Source organism: Gigantopelta aegis, chromosome 10 (assembly GCF_016097555.1).
Source record: "Gigantopelta aegis isolate Gae_Host chromosome 10, Gae_host_genome, whole genome shotgun sequence".
NCBI lineage: Eukaryota > Metazoa > Mollusca > Gastropoda > Neomphalida > Peltospiridae > Gigantopelta > Gigantopelta aegis.
Window position 1 is genome coordinate 91,113,755 of NC_054708.1, and position 16,861 is coordinate 91,130,615.

At 42.5% G+C, this 16,861-nt stretch overlaps 1 protein-coding gene across 8 annotated transcripts in view; it reads right to left on the reverse strand.

Moving 5' to 3' along the window:
• The window catches only part of LOC121384211 (rhotekin-2-like), a 145,647-nt gene that overhangs the window by 34,354 nt on the left and 94,432 nt on the right, over positions 1 to 16,861 (reverse strand). For 7 of the 8 annotated variants that reach the window (XM_041514487.1, XM_041514494.1, XM_041514493.1 and 4 more), the window contains 2 exons: positions 6,817 to 7,010; positions 1,762 to 1,811 (listed from right to left, as the gene is read on the reverse strand). In XM_041514487.1, coding sequence (XP_041370421.1) covers positions 1,762 to 1,811; positions 6,817 to 7,010 — 244 coding nt within the window. Of the gene's footprint in view, positions 1 to 1,761; positions 1,812 to 6,816; positions 7,011 to 10,466; positions 11,774 to 16,861 lie in introns of those variants that run through there. The other variant, XM_041514492.1, reaches the window with a different exon arrangement.

Here is a 16,861-nt window from a genome sequence, read left to right on the forward strand (position 1 = left end):
AGTGATGCACCATGTGTATAGTGATGAAGCATGTACAGTGATGCACCATGTACACAGTGATGCACCATGTACACAGTGATGCACCATGTGTACAGTGATGCACCATGTGTACAGTGATGCACCATGTACAGTGATGCACCATGTGTACAGTGATGCACCATGTACACAGTGATGCATCATGTACACAGCGATGCACCATGTACACAGCGATGCACCGTGTACAGTGATGCACCATGTGTACAGTGGATGCACCATGTACACAGTGATGCACCATGTGTACAGTGATGCACCATGTACAGTGATGCACCATGTACACAGTGATGCACCATGTACACAGTGATGCACCATGTACAGTGATGCACCATGTACACAGCGATGCACCATGTACACAGTGATGCACCGTGTACAGTGATGCACCATGTGTACAGTGATGCACCATGTACACAGTGATGAACCATGTGTACAGTGATGCACCATGTACAGTGATGCACCATGTACACAGCGATGCACCATGTACACAGTGATGCACCATGTGTACAGTGATGCACCATGTACACTGATGAACCATGTGTACAGTGATGCACCATGTACAGTGATGCACCATGTACACAGTGATGCACCATGTGTACAGTGATGCACCATGTGTACAGTGATGCACCATGTGTACAGTGATGCACATGTACACAGTGATGCACCATGTACACAGTGATGCAGCATGTACACAGTGATGCAGCATGTACAGTGATGCAGCATGTGTTCAGTGATGCAGCATGTATACAGTGATGCACCATGTACACAGTGATGCACCATGTACACAGTGATGCACCATGTACACAGTGATGCACCATGTGTACAGCGATGCACCATGTACACAGCGATGCACCATGTGTACAGCGATGCACCATGTACACAGTGATGCACCATGTACACAGTGATGCACCATGTACACAGTGATGCACCATGTACACAGCGATGCACCATGTGTACAGCGATGCACCATGTACACAGCGATGCACCATGTGTACAGCGATGCAGCATGTACACAGTGATGCACCATGTACACAGTGATGCACCATGTACAGTGATGCACCATGTGTACAGTGATGAAGCATGTACAGTGATGCACCATGTACACAGTGATGCACCATGTACAGTGATGAAGCATGTACAGTGATGCACCATGTACACAGTGATGCACCATGTACAGTGATGCACCATGTACAGTGATGCACCATGTACACAGTGATGCACCATGTACAGTGATGCACCATGTACAGTGATGCACCATGTGTACAGTGATGCACCATGTACACAGTGATGCACCATGTACACAGCGATGCACCATGTACACAGTGATGCACCATGTACACCATGTACACAGTGATGCACCATGTACACAGTGATGCACCATATACAGTGATGCACCATGTACAGTGATGCACCATGTACACAGTGATGCACCATGTACAGTGATGCACCATATACAGTGATGCACCATGTACACAGTGATGAACCATGTACAGTGATGAACCATGTACACAGTGATGAACCATGTACACAGTGATGAACCATGTACAGTGATGCACCATGTACAGTGATGAACCATGTACAGTGATGAACCATGTACAGTGATGCACCATGTACAGTGATGCACCATGTACAGTGATGCACCATATACAGTGATGCACCATGTACACAGTGATGAACCATGTACAGAGTATGATAAAGATAGCAATGAAAGGATGTTGTGTTAGATCTTACCTGACACACTGACACGCGCGGAACATGGCAGCTGATTTCCTTCTAGTGACCTGTAACACATAACACCATTCTAGTCACTTACACAATAGTTACCAGACAAATATACTCAGCAAAAGTTATTTTCTTTATATCATGGTATAAAGTAAGTTTTTATGAATGTACAAAAACCCTACTGTGTGATTTGTGTATGCATTACTACTGATACTAGTCCAAATGTACTCAACTGTGATACACAGTGATACACCATGTACAGTGATGAACCAAGATACAAGTGATAATCTGCTGTGGTAACCTCTCCCCTCTCCTGATGACGGACCAAGATACAAGTGATAATCTGCTGTGGTAACCTCTCCCCTCTCCTGATGACGGACCAAGATACAAGTGATAATCTGCTGTGGTAACCTCTCCCCTCTCCTGATGATGAACCAAGATACAAGTGATAATCTGCTGTGGTAACCCCTCCCCTCTCCTGATGATGAACCAAGATACAAGTGATAATCTGCTGTGGTAACCTCTCCCCTCTCCTGATGATGAACCACAATACAAGTGATAATCTGCTGTGGTAACCCCTCCCCTCTCCTGATGATGAACCACAATACAAGTGATAATCTGCTGTGGTAACCCCTCCCCTCTCCTGATGATGAACCAAGATACAAGTGATAATCTGCTGTGGTAACCCCTCCCCTCTCCTGATGATGAACCAAGATACAAGTGATAATCTGCTGTGGTAACCCCTCCCCTCTCCTGATGATGAACCAAGATACAAGTGATAATCTGCTGTGGTAACCCTTCCCCTGTCCTGATGATGGACCAAGATACAAGTGATAATCTGCTGTGGTAACCCCTCCCCTGTCCTGATGATGGACCAAGATACAAGTGATAATCTGCTGTGGTAACCCCTCCCCTCTCCTGATGATGGACCAAGATACAAGTGATAATCTGCTGTGGTAACCCCTCCCCTCTCCTGATGATGGACCAAGATACAAGTGATAATCTGCTGTGGTAACCTCTCCCCTCTCCTGATGACGAACCACGATACAAGTGACAATCTGCTGTGGTAACCCCTCCCCTCTCCTGATGACGAACCACGATACAAGTGATAATCTGCTGTGGTAACCTCTCCCCTCTCCTGATGATGGACCAAGATACAAGTGATAATCTGCTGTGGTAACCCCTCCCCTCTCCTGATGATGAATCAAGATACAAGTGATAATCTGCTGTGGTAACCCTTCCCCTGTCCTGATGATGAACCAAGATACAAGTGATAATCTGCTGTGGTAACCCTTCCCCTGTCCTGATGATGAACCACGATACAAGTGATAATCTGCTGTGGTAACCCTTCCCCTGTCCTGATGATGAACCACGATACAAGTGATAATCTGCTGTGGTAACCCCTCCCCTCTCCTGATGATGAACCAAGATACAAGTGATAATCTGCTGTGGTAACCTCTCCCCTCTCCTGATGATGAACCAAGATACAAGTGATAATCTGCTGTGGTAACCCCTCCCCTGTCCTGATGATGGACCAAGATACAAGTGATAATCTGCTGTGGTAACCTCTCCCCTCTCCTGATGATGGACCAAGATACAAGTGATAATCTGCTGTGGTAACCTCTCCCCTCTCCTGATGATGGACCAAGATACAAGTGATAATCTGCTGTGGTAACCCCTCCCCTGTCCTGATGATGGACCAAGATACAAGTGATAATCTGCTGTGGTAACCTCTCCCCTCTCCTGATGATGGACCAAGATACAAGTGATAATCTGCTGTGGTAAAGTCCCCTGTCCTGATGATGGACCAAGATACAAGTGATAATCTGCTGTGGTAACCTCTCCCCTCTCCTGATGATGAACCAAGATACAAGTGATAATCTGCTGTGGTAACCCCTCCCCTCTCCTGATGATGAACCAAGATACAAGTGATAATCTGCTGTGGTAACCCTTCCCCTGTCCTGATGATGAACCACGATACAAGTGATAATCTGCTGTGGTAACCCTTCCCCTGTCCTGATGATGAACCAAGATACAAGTGATAATCTGCTGTGGTAACCCTTCCCCTGTCCTGATGATGAACCACGATACAAGTGATAATCTGCTGTGGTAACCCTTCCCCTGTCCTGATGATGAACCACGATACAAGTGATAATCTGCTGTGGTAACCCCTCCCCTCTCCTGATGATGAACCAAGATTTATTACATACCTTCATTTATGTTTTACAAAAACGGTTTTTAATTTAACGTCATAACAACACTTTGTCAAATCTATGATCAAAACTCCTTTCATGGATTCGGTGGCTTCGTACTGCTGCAGTGAGTCTACCGAGTGGCTACGTACTGCTGCAGTGAGTCTACCGAGTGGCTACGTACTGCTGCAGTGAGTCTACCGAGTGGCTACGTACTGCTGCAGTGAGTCTACCGAGTGGCTACGTACTGCTGCAGTTTGTCTACCGAGTGGCTACGTACTGCTGCAGTTTGTCTACCGAGTGGCTACGTACTGCTGCAGTTTGTCTACCGAGTGGCTACGTACTGCTGCAGTGTGTCTACCGAGTGGCTACGTACTGATGCAGTGTGTCTACCGAGTGGCTACGTACTGCTGCAGTGAGTCTAACGAGTGGCTACGTACTGCTGCAGTGAGTCTACCGAGTGGCTACGTACTGCTGCAGTTTGTCTACCGAGTGGCTACGTACTGCTGCAGTGAGTCTACCGAGTGGCTACGTACTGCTGCAGTTTGTCTACCGAGTGGCTACGTACTGCTGCAGTTTGTCTACCGAGTGGCTACGTACTGCTGCAGTGAGTCTACCGAGTGGCTACGTACTGCTGCAGTGTGTCTACCGAGTGGCTACGTACTGCTGCAGTGTGTCTACCGAGTGGCTACGTACTGCTGCAGTGAGTCTACCGAGTGGCTACGTACTGCTGCAGTGTGTCTACCGAGTGGCTACGTACTGCTGCAGTTTGTCTACCGAGTGGCTACGTACTGCTGCAGTTTGTCTACCGAGTGGCTACGTACTGCTGCAGTGTGTCTACCGAGTGGATACGTACTGCTGCAGTTTGTCTACCGAGTGGCTACGTACTGCTGCAGTGTGTCTACCGAGTGGCTACGTACTGCTGCAGTTTGTCTACCGAGTGGCTACGTACTGCTGCAGTTTGTCTACCGAGTGGCTACGTACTGCTGCAGTTTGTCTACCGAGTGGCTACGTACTGCTGCAGTGAGTCTACCGAGTGGCTACGTACTGCTGCAGTTTGTCTACCGAGTGGCTACGTACTGCTGCAGTTTGTCTACCGAGTGGCTACGTACTGCTGCAGTTTGTCTACCGAGTGGCTACGTACTGCTGCAGTGAGTCTACCGAGTGGCTACGTACTGCTGCAGTTTGTCTACCGAGTGGCTACGTACTGCTGCAGTGAGTCTACCGAGTGGCTACGTACTGCTGCAGTGAGTCTACCGAGTGGCTACGTACTGCTGCAGTTTGTCTACCGAGTGGCTACGTACTGCTGCAGTGTGTCTACCGAGTGGCTACGTACTGCTGCAGTGTGTCTACCGAGTGGCTACGTACTGCTGCAGTGAGTCTACCGAGTGGCTACGTACTGCTGCAGTGTGTCTACCGAGTGGCTACGTACTGCTGCAGTTTGTCTACCGAGTGGCTACGTACTGCTGCAGTTTGTCTACCGAGTGGCTACGTACTGCTGCAGTGTGTCTACCGAGTGGCTACGTACTGCTGCAGTTTGTCTACCGAGTGGCTACGTACTGCTGCAGTGTGTCTACCGAGTGGCTACGTACTGCTGCAGTTTGTCTACCGAGTGGCTACGTACTGCTGCAGTTTGTCTACCGAGTGGCTACGTACTGCTGCAGTGAGTCTACCGAGTGGCTACGTACTGCTGCAGTTTGTCTACCGAGTGGCTACGTACTGCTGCAGTGAGTCTACCGAGTGGCTACGTACTGCTGCAGTTTGTCTACCGAGTGGCTACGTACTGCTGCAGTGAGTCTACCGAGTGGCTACGTACTGCTGCAGTGAGTCTACCGAGTGGCTACGTACTGCTGCAGTGAGTCTACCGAGTGGCTACGTACTGCTGCAGTGAGTCTACCGAGTGGCTACGTACTGCTGCAGTGTGTCTACCGAGTGGCTACGTACTGCTGCATTGTGTCTACCGAGTGGCTACGTACTGCTGCAGTGTGTCTACCGAGTGGCTACGTACTGCTGCAGTTTGTCTACCGAGTGGCTACGTACTGCTGCAGTTTGTCTACCGAGTGGCTACGTACTGCTGCAGTGTGTCTACCGAGTGGCTACGTACTGCTGCAGTTTGTCTACCGAGTGGCTACGTACTGCTGCAGTTTGTCTACCGAGTGGCTACGTACTGCTGCAGTTTGTCTACCGAGTGGCTACGTACTGCTGCAGTGTGTCTACCGAGTGGCTACGTACTGCTGCAGTTTGTCTACCGAGTGGCTACGTACTGCTGCAGTTTGTCTACCGAGTGGCTACGTACTGCTGCAGTTTGTCTACCGAGTGGCTACGTACTGCTGCAGTTTGTCTACCGAGTGGCTACGTACTGCTGCAGTTTGTCTACCGAGTGGCTACGTACTGCTGCAGTTTGTCTACCGAGTGGCTACGTACTGCTGCAGTGAGTCTACCGAGTGGCTACGTACTGCTGCAGTTTGTCTACCGAGTGGCTACGTACTGCTGCAGTTTCTCTACCGAGTGGCTACGTACTGCTGCAGTGAGTCTAATGAGTGGCTACGTACTGCTGCAGTGAGTCTACCGAGTGGCTACGTACTGCTGCAGTTTGTCTACCGAGTGGCTACGTACTGCTGCAGTTTGTCTACCGAGTGGCTACGTACTGCTGCAGTTTGTCTACCGAGTGGCTATGTACTGCTGCAGTTTGTCTACCGAGTGGCTACGTACTGCTGCAGTTTGTCTACCGAGTGGCTACGTACTGCTGCAGTGTTTCTACTGAGTGGCTATGTACTGCTGCAGTTTGTCTACCGAGTGGCTACGTACTGCTGCAGTTTGTCTACCGAGTGGCTATGTACTGCTGCAGTGAGTCTACCGAGTGGCTACGTACTGGTTTTTGCCCATCACTTCATCGGTCTTCCTCTTCTGCAGCTCTTGCATGTATGCGTAGATGCGCGTGTTCGACGTCAGCAGGTTCTTGGCGGCCTCCAGCAGCTGGGGCGGGTGTCTGGACGCGGCCAGCAGCTTGGCCGTCCCCTCGCGCATCTTCATCTCGTGGTCGATCTTCTGCTTCAGATCGTGGTCCTGGCAACACAAACATACACGTATTGTAACAGGTGACTGACACAAACACTGATGGTCCAACACTCAACTTGGCACTAGGGTTATGGTCTAATGTATTAGACCTAAAATGGTGGCCAGGGAACATTTTGTTTTCAAAATATTGACTAGCGATATTTCTAGTCAACTGAAAATTGATTAGCAACTACTGTTTAATGTTTTAAAATTGTGTAGCGATCTCTGAAACTTGTATAGATACCGAACAAAATGTTCCCTGGTGGTCCCAATTCCAAATGTATGCAAAGTATTATTAATTAATTTTTTAGATATGTGTCTTTAATATGTGCAATCAAATTATTTATATGAAACTAAACAAATTTAAATAAACAAACATCCAGTATTTCCTTCGAAAATAAAGCTTCTTACGAAAAACAAATCGGGAAGTAGAGAAATATATAAAGTACTGAATAATGCTACTGTAGTTCCCACATCACAATTGAAATATTCCCGTGAAGGATGCTGTTTTCCTACTTCAAAATGGGCAAAGTATTATAGACTGCCATTTATGATTTTGAAAGACCCAACTCTACTATGGTTTCAGAACCACATTTTACATAGGATTACACCAACAAATTTATTTTTATATAAAATAAAGTATACTGCTTCCAGTACTTGTAACTTTTGTAATCAGCAACCAAAAACAAGTGGGGATTAGTGTCTGTGGTACAGTGGTAGTGGTACAGCTAGTGGTTGTGGTACAGTGGTACAGAGGTACAGAGGCACAGTGGTAGTGGTACAACTAGTGGTTGTGGTACAGTGGTACAGAGGTACAGTGGTAGTGGTACAGCTAGTGGTTGTGGTACAGTGGTACAGAGGTACAGTGGGACAGTGGTACAGAGGTACAGTGGTACAGTGGTACAGAGGCACAGTGGTACGGAGGTACAGAGGCACAGTGGCACAGTGGTAGCGGTACGGAGGTACAGTCGTACAGAGGTACAGTGGTACAGTGGTACGGAGGTACAGAGATACAGTGGTACAGAGGTACAGTGGTACGGAAGTACAGAGTACAGTTGTACAGAGGTACAGTGGTACGGAGGTACAGTGGTACAGAGGTACAGAGTACAGTTGTACAGTGGTACGGAGGTACAGTGGTACGGAGGTACAGTGGTACGGAGATACAGAGGTACAATGGTACAGAGGTAGTGGTAGTGGTACAGTGGTACGGAGATACAGAGGTACAATGGTACAGCGGTAGTGGTACAGTGGTACAGTGATACAGAGGTACAGAGGTACGGAGGTACAGAGGTACAATGGTACAGTGGTACAGAGGTACAGTGGTAGTGGTACAGAGGTACAGTGGTAGGGAGGTACAGAGTACAGTTGTACGGAGGTACAGTGGTACGGAGGTACAGTGGGAGTGGTACAGAGGTACAGTGGTAGTGGTACAGAGGTACAGTCATACGGAGGTACAGTGATACGGAGGTACAGAGGTACAGTGGTACAGTAGTACGGAGGTACAGAGGTACAGTGGTAGTGTAGGTGTGGTACACAGTGTTCAGTCAGTTTTCAAGCACGACCCTGTTTAACCTAAGTATGACACTACTACGTGTATATTAAGCACGTTCCTAAACAATGGAATCAATCTGTACTGAAGTCAGGTCACTTTATTGACATCACATTAACCAGTGAATTTTGCTAGTTGTAGCTTTTGATATCTTCGCATGCAAACTTTTGGGAAAGTGGCAAACTGTTCACCTTGCAAAACAGTTTGGGGTTTTTTCTTCATGTATACATGTATAGATTTTCATACACCACATACATGTATATATCTTCATACACCACATACATGTATATATCTTCATTCACCACATACATGTATCTATCTTCATACACCACATACATGTATATATCTTCATACACCACATACATGTATGTATCTTCATACACCACATACATGTATGTATCTTCATACACCACATACATGTATGTATCTTCATACACCACATACATGTATGTATCTTCATACACCACATACATGTATGTATCTTCATACACCACATACATGTATATATCTTCATACACCACATACATGTATATATCTTCATACACCTCATACATGTATATATCTTCATACACCTCATACATGTATATATCTTCATACACCACATACATGTATATCTTCATACACCACATACATGTATATATCTTCATTCACCACATACATGTATATATCTTCATACACCACATACATGTATATATCTTCATTCACCACATACATGTATATATCTTCATTCACCACATACATGTATATATCTTCATACACCACATACATGTATATATCTTAATACACCACATACATGTATATATCTTCATACACCACATACATGTATATATCTTCATACACCACATACATGTATATATCCACATACATGTATATATCTTCATACACCACATACATGTATATATCCACATACATGTATATATCTTCATACACCACATACATGTATATATCTTCATACACCACATACATGTATATATCTTCATACACCACATACATGTATATATCTTCATACACCACATACATGTATATATCTTCATTCACCACATACATGTATATATCTTCATACACCACATACATGTATATATCTTCATACACCACATACATGTATATATCTTCATTCACCACATACATGTATATATCTTCATTCACCACATACATGTATATATCTTCATACACCACATACATGTATATATCTTCATTCACCACATACATGTATATATCTTCATACACCATATACATGTATATATTTTCATTCTTGCCGTGCAGATGGACTTTCAAATCAAAATATTCTTTGTGGGTTGTTGCACATTATTAATGATCTCAGTGGGACATTACTAAGGTATTGAAACAGTTGCCTCCCAACACAGATGAGAATTTCTGGACCAGTCCAAACATTTAATAAATTGTGAAGAGAACAAATTACACACTATAGGATTGAACCCCAGTAACTACAATTGAAATCTGTCACTTTGAATAAACTGAAAATAATAACAAATCTGCAAAATTGCTTCTAAAATAAATTTGTTATTGGCGCATTAAAATAAATATCTAGTCGTGCGAGAACCGAGTATCTAAAGATGTTTATGAACATAGATTGCCAGTGTTATAACTGCTTATAATATATGTGTGAATATTATACAAACTTCACATACTAAATCTTTGAGGATATCTTTTAAATTTAATAATATTAATAATAACAACCCACTCATCCCCAATCTGGTTTAGAATATATATATGTACATGTTTTTATTTCTATACAAAACATTTAAAAGAAAAAATAATTTGCACATTTTTCTATGGTAAAAATGGCACACGTGTATATTAAATTCATCTAGGAACCTATATAACTGTTATTTAGGTTCCTAGATGAATTTAGTGTACATGTGCAATAAATGTCAAAATGTTAAAAAATATCATACCGACAGAAGAATTTTCCGTGTTCTAGGTGATCCACGGAAACTGGACAAAATTTCAAAAACATCATCATCGTAATCTGCACTGCTTGTTGACATTGTCACACAAATCACACAAAATATACTTATAAAAAAAAAAATTAAAAATGTGTGTGAAGCGCAAGCAGAATCACAAAAGCAGCCTGTGACAATATTTATCGAGTTGTGTTATGGTGTTGACAGTCAAGTCCGAATATTAGCTTGATTCAACACTTCCTATACACTCAGACGTAACGGAAACACAATGCTGCCGGCCTCAATGTATAATGAATCACGTATTCTCACTGGAGAGCTTCAGTTCACCAGCAAATAGCTTGTGGCTTGTGACTAAATGCGAACAGTAGAGATGCACAATGTAAAATAACTGCAAATATGACTTGGAATAAAAAGAATAGTAAAACGATCACACCAAGGTTAAATCATCCAATACAAAAACACTTTCAATCTGTATCCACTAGCCTTCAGAATTGTGATAGGAACAATTTACATTGTAAGAACTCTTCAGGCAGAAAGGTCAACAGCTGGCATTTCACCCACCACAGACAAGCCAGCAAACAAGTGCTAAGTTTAAAAGCAAACACAGTACTTATCTTCTTAACAAGCCAACACAGCAGGCCCTAATTAAAATATCCAAACAATGACATGAATATCTGGCACAAAAATACACTTTGGAAAAAAAACCAGAAGTCCAGTTAAGAATGTTCTTGTATAAGTGAAACACAATCAGTTATGAAATATAGTTATGATTCAGTTTTACACGTTATATATTGATTCAAACATGATGGTCTGTTCAGATCAAAGGTGTCGGCCAATGCAAAGAAATTCCACTATGACCTTTTCAAACTCTTACAAGATGTATGGTCAATATTTATAACTTCAAACATTTGTTGATAATCTAGCCATACAGTGTTTGACCCAGGAGAAAATATGCAGACTATGTTAAAAGATGAAACCTAAAACACAAACTGCAGCCGTTGTCCAATGCTGTGGTAATATGTTGATGACAGTCACATGAAACTGTGTGATGTGCGCCTTCTGAGTTCCTCAACAAATGTATGTGAATCAGACCTGGGAGTCAGCTCACACTCAGTCTGCATGTGGTCATTTGTCCCATGTTGAGACAGACTGGTGGACAGCCCCTTTACGGATTATGTTTGTGTTTTTAACTAGTCTACAGTAATTACTGCTTGCAGTGAAAGCAGCACACCACTTTCCTGTACGTTTAACACAACAGTTATAGTGTGCTTCAGTCTCTTGCAACTCACCACGTAAACAGCAGGTACTCACAGCTCACCATGTAAAGAAGAGGAATGAAGCAAGCCTGCTGTGAGGTGAAACTTGTTAGCTGAATTATCAAATGAAAAACGTGCTGTTCTTGTTTCAATTCACATCTATAACAGAGAACATGTAATACCACACAGATCACACGGTGATGAAGAAACTCTTCACTCAATATTTAACACACGCACCGTCCTTGTGTGTGTTACTTTATGATGATCATACAGAAAAACACTCCAGTGTCGTCTGACAACTATCCATGTATGAAATACAATCCCAAGTAGATCTTACTTACATTCGAACATGAAAATACATGTATATATATGTATATCCTTGGTAAATTGACAGCCAAGACATTACATGTAAATTCCTCTGGTGTGGCTTTTACATTTCACCACATTCATGTGCCTGTATATCTGTCCTGTGTTGACATGCATCCAGACAATAAAATGTGTGTATCTACAATGTGCATGTCCTCCCAAGCATATCTACAGTTTGTTACATAAATGTAACAACACAAATGTGTGTCTACAAACAACTTCACAATACTTGAATCACTTTCTTTCAAATCTCCAGAACAAAATCCAATCACTTTCTTTCAAATTTCCACATTAAATCCAATCACTTTGTTGTACATCTCCCAGTCAGATGTCCAGTTGTAGCTAAGATTTCATTAGCAAGCTATAGATACTGTTGGGAAACAACTGACAGAAGAGTGGAGTTGGTGGCTGACTTCAGCAAGATGCTGTTCGAACCAGATGGTACATGTAGGTGGTCTGACAAGATGCTGTTCGAACCAGATGGTACATGTAGGTGGTCTGACAAGCGATCAGTCACACAGATCTTTCCTGGTCGGGACCACCGAACCTGCCTGGGCCGCGCCACACTTCATTAGGCATAGACTGATCTCTTAATGACTGTGTTTAATTATCAGTTAATGAGCAACCTTCTCACAGCTTGTTACCTGGTCAGGAGCTGTCATCCCCTGTAAGACGAATGTTTCCACATTAGCGACGTCCGAACATGGTGTCGCGACAGGAATGTCACAACGTGTAATGTGATGGAGTGGAACTCCTACAGGCCAGAGAACAAATACAGTGAAACCCAGAGTTACACACCGCCACCACTGGGACCTGAAACGAGGCTTGTTTAACAACTCTTTGCTTTACCAGTTAAATCTTTTACCATTTGGTGTTGAATATGACGTATTTGTTACTTTTGGTCTTGATGTATCTTAGTGACTATCTGGGATAAATGTCAAGTATGGGAAGTGCGTCATGATTCGCTATGCTAGTTTCAAACATCACTATACAATTCTAAAATATCAAACAGTAGATAAACATCAATTTTTAAGTTTATTAGCAACTGCCTGTAATCAAAATAGAGCAATATTCTCGGAGACAAGAGCCACTAAGACCCTGACTTTCCCACTCTATTTGGGTCTACCAGAAATGACAGAAAACTTAAAAGTTAAAGTATACAGTGTACCCCAACAACCATCCAGTATATTAAGCACTTGTTATGTATATTTGTGACAATTTTGCAGAAATGTACAGGTCTATAATTTAATACATGATGTATTAAATAGGTTTCTTTAAAAGCAGACATTTTTTCCAGTTTTATAGTTATAATTTAATGGAAACATTAACCACTTTTCATATTTATTCAGTGTACATTGGTTAAATGATTGGTTTTATTCTTTATTTTAAATACACTTTAAAATTTTGAACTGAATTTTCCTGACCAAGAGCCTTAAACAACTTGACCTTAATTTCTCTGGTCTTGTCTAAGGATTTAACATGCACATTTAGAGCAAGCTGTTCTAGCACACGCCTGTCATGGGTGCAGGTGTTGACCAATGCCAGCTCCTCTGTCCAGGACAGGAAAGGGTTTGGGGTGGGTGGAAGGAGGGACCGCCCACACTGGCAAGTGCACAAGAGCCCCAGCAGCCCGTCTGGGTTGGTAGTGGACGGGGGCATACGTGGTGCTTATGAATGTTGCGTAGGATTATCCAAAATATAAAAGATTGCAGTTTTCATGAGGTAATTTGGCGTATGATTTGGATCGGTTCATGGAATAGAAATGGAGCTATTTAAGTAATTCTGACTTGCCGAAATGTAGCTCATACTGGAACCTTGTCTATTGGGGGCTGTCGGGGTTGGTCTCCTGGGGTTGGTCTCCTGGGGTAGGTCTCCCGAGGTTGAGGTTGCCCCCTCATTTAGTCATTCGGAGGGCTTGATCGATTTAATTCCTCTCCGTCCTCCCAACATGTTATACTGGAGCACCATGAGCTTCTTAATGATAGCTGGTCGGTTAATACAGGCCACACTGTATAAACACTATCATCAAGTCTTAACGATAGCTGGTCTGTTAATACAGGCCACACTGTATAAACACTATCATCAAGTGTTAATGATGTCAAATCAGGTAGGTTACTGACCGATAAATGTGTTAGAAGCATCAAAAGGTATGGAAATTGCCCAATTCTTGTAAGTGGCATATTATTACACAGTAGGATCGAGATGCAGTGATTCTATTACACAATCAGTTTAGTCTGGTGTCACATCGTTAACATTCCAAACATTGTATTGGACAAAATTATTGAAAAAGATCAAAGAGGATTTATAAAGGGAAGATATACAGGAGAAAATATAAGGTTGATATCTGACATTATGCATACACAGAAACATATAAAATACCAGGTCAGCTATTATTAGTTGATTTTGAAAAGGCGTTTGACTCCTTATCCTGGAAATTTATTCAAAAAGCTCTAGACATTTTTAATTTTAAGTGTTCAATAAAAACCTGGATACAAACAGTGTATAAAAATTTAGTTTCAGCTGTAATCCAAAATGGACATCTATCAGAAAGTTTTAAGTTGTACAGAGGCTGCAGACAAGGCGATCCGTTATCACCCTACATTTTTATAATATGTGCAGAAATACTTGCCATTTTAATACACAATAACAAGAATATTAAGGGAATTTATATTGATGGAGACGAATATCTTATTTTGCAGTATGCAGATGATACTACTTTTATTTTGGATGGATCTCCCGAGTCACTGTACGGCACACTTACTACACACCGACTGCCTGGTAGTACACACATTGACTGCCTGGTAGTACACACACCGACTGCCTGGTAGTACACACACCAACTGCCCGGTAGTACACACACCGATTCATCTCACTCAGGGCTACATACATATGTATTCTGTCACAGAACCTCTACAGTACACTTTGTAGGTAATACCCGAACACCCCTTCCCCCCCCCCCTCAATTGGGGCTACATACATGTACTTTATGGATTGCTCCTCAGTGCATGAACCAATACAAATTTTATACAAAACTTCACATACATTGTTTTTGCTTCCTATTTATTGCACAAGTTTATTTTGCGCAAGAATATATACCACGAGACCGCGTAGCGATAAAGTGGTAAGTTCTTTCGCAAAATAAATGAGTGCAATAAATAGGAAGCGAAAACAACATATGTGAAGTTCTGTAGTTATTATATACTTTCTTTTATATTTTACAAAAAAACTTTTTTAATTTAATGCCATAACAACACTTTGTTAAATCTATGATCAAAACTCCTTTCATGGATTTGCTTAACATTCAGATTCTTACTCTCACATTTTCCATCCCAACTTGTACCCCATGACTGGTATAGCCCAACTTGTACCCCATGACTGGTATAGCCCAACTTGTACCCCATGCTTGGTATAGCCCAACTTGTACCCAATGCCTGGCATAGCCCAACTTGTACCCCATGCCTGGCATAGCCCAACTTGTACCTCATGCTTGGTATAGCCCAACTTGTACCCCATGCTTGGTATAGCCCAACTTGTACCCCATCCTTGGTATAGCCCAACTTGTACCCCATGCTTGGTATAGCCCAAATTGTACCCCATCCTTGGTATAGCCCAACTTGTACCCCATGACCGGTATAGCCCAAATTGTACCCCTTGACCGGTATAGCCCAACTTGTACCCCATGACCGGCATAGCCCAACTTGTACCCCATGACCGGCATAGCCCAATTTGTACCCCATGACCGGTATAGTCCAACTTGTACCCCATGACTGGTATAGTCCAACTTGTACCCCATGACCGGTATAGTCTAACTTGTACCCCATGACCGGTATAGTCCAACTTGTACCCCATGACTGGTATAGTCCAACTTGTACCCCATGACTGGTATAGTCCAACTTGTACCCCATGACTGGTATAGCCAAGGCTGTAGTATGCAGTGCTCAAAGTTCACATTTGAAGATAGATGCACAGTGCACTTAAACTAAGGACAATAGTAGTGAAATATTTATTTTAGGAGCCTACCTTTGATTACTAGAAATGTAAAATAACAGTAATTTATCACTCTCTACTGAACTTTTAATTAAGATTGTATGCACCTGCTTGGATATTTTATTGAAGTATCTGTTTAAGTTATAAATGCAATACTGTTGCATGTGCATATCGCACTGTGTTTGGAAGCCACTTATCATGTTTTGAAGTCCACCACTGAATTAAAATGGCCAATATTTTTATATATCATTTGCATCAAATGTAAACATTTTTCACATATCGTAATCAACAGAACTTCATAAGAGTAAATTAAAATAGTTATGTTACATGTTAAAGGCGCTCAATCACGGATTTAGTGGGCCTTATTTCTCTAAATATGGATTATAAATGGAAATTACATTCATTTGGAATATCAAACCTAGTTATTGTATGATCCAAAACATTTTAATTGAACTACGGTCGAGGGAATTCCATGAAACACTTCATTTTTAAAATTTGGAAGTCTTCTTGTGAAAAGTCATGAAAAATATGGCAAAACAAACTCGTAGTGATGAGGCTATATATACGACAACCGTATAATGTATTTTTGAATTTTATATAAACGATCGCAGTGTATAGAGACTTGGCAAATGAGGGCCAGCTATATACATGGCAAATAATAAATTTTTTATTATTTCATGACGAAAATAACCGCGAATACGTTGAAATAAAATAATAAACAGTCGGAACATGAACTCACCATGTATTATTATTATTATATTATTATTATTATTATTA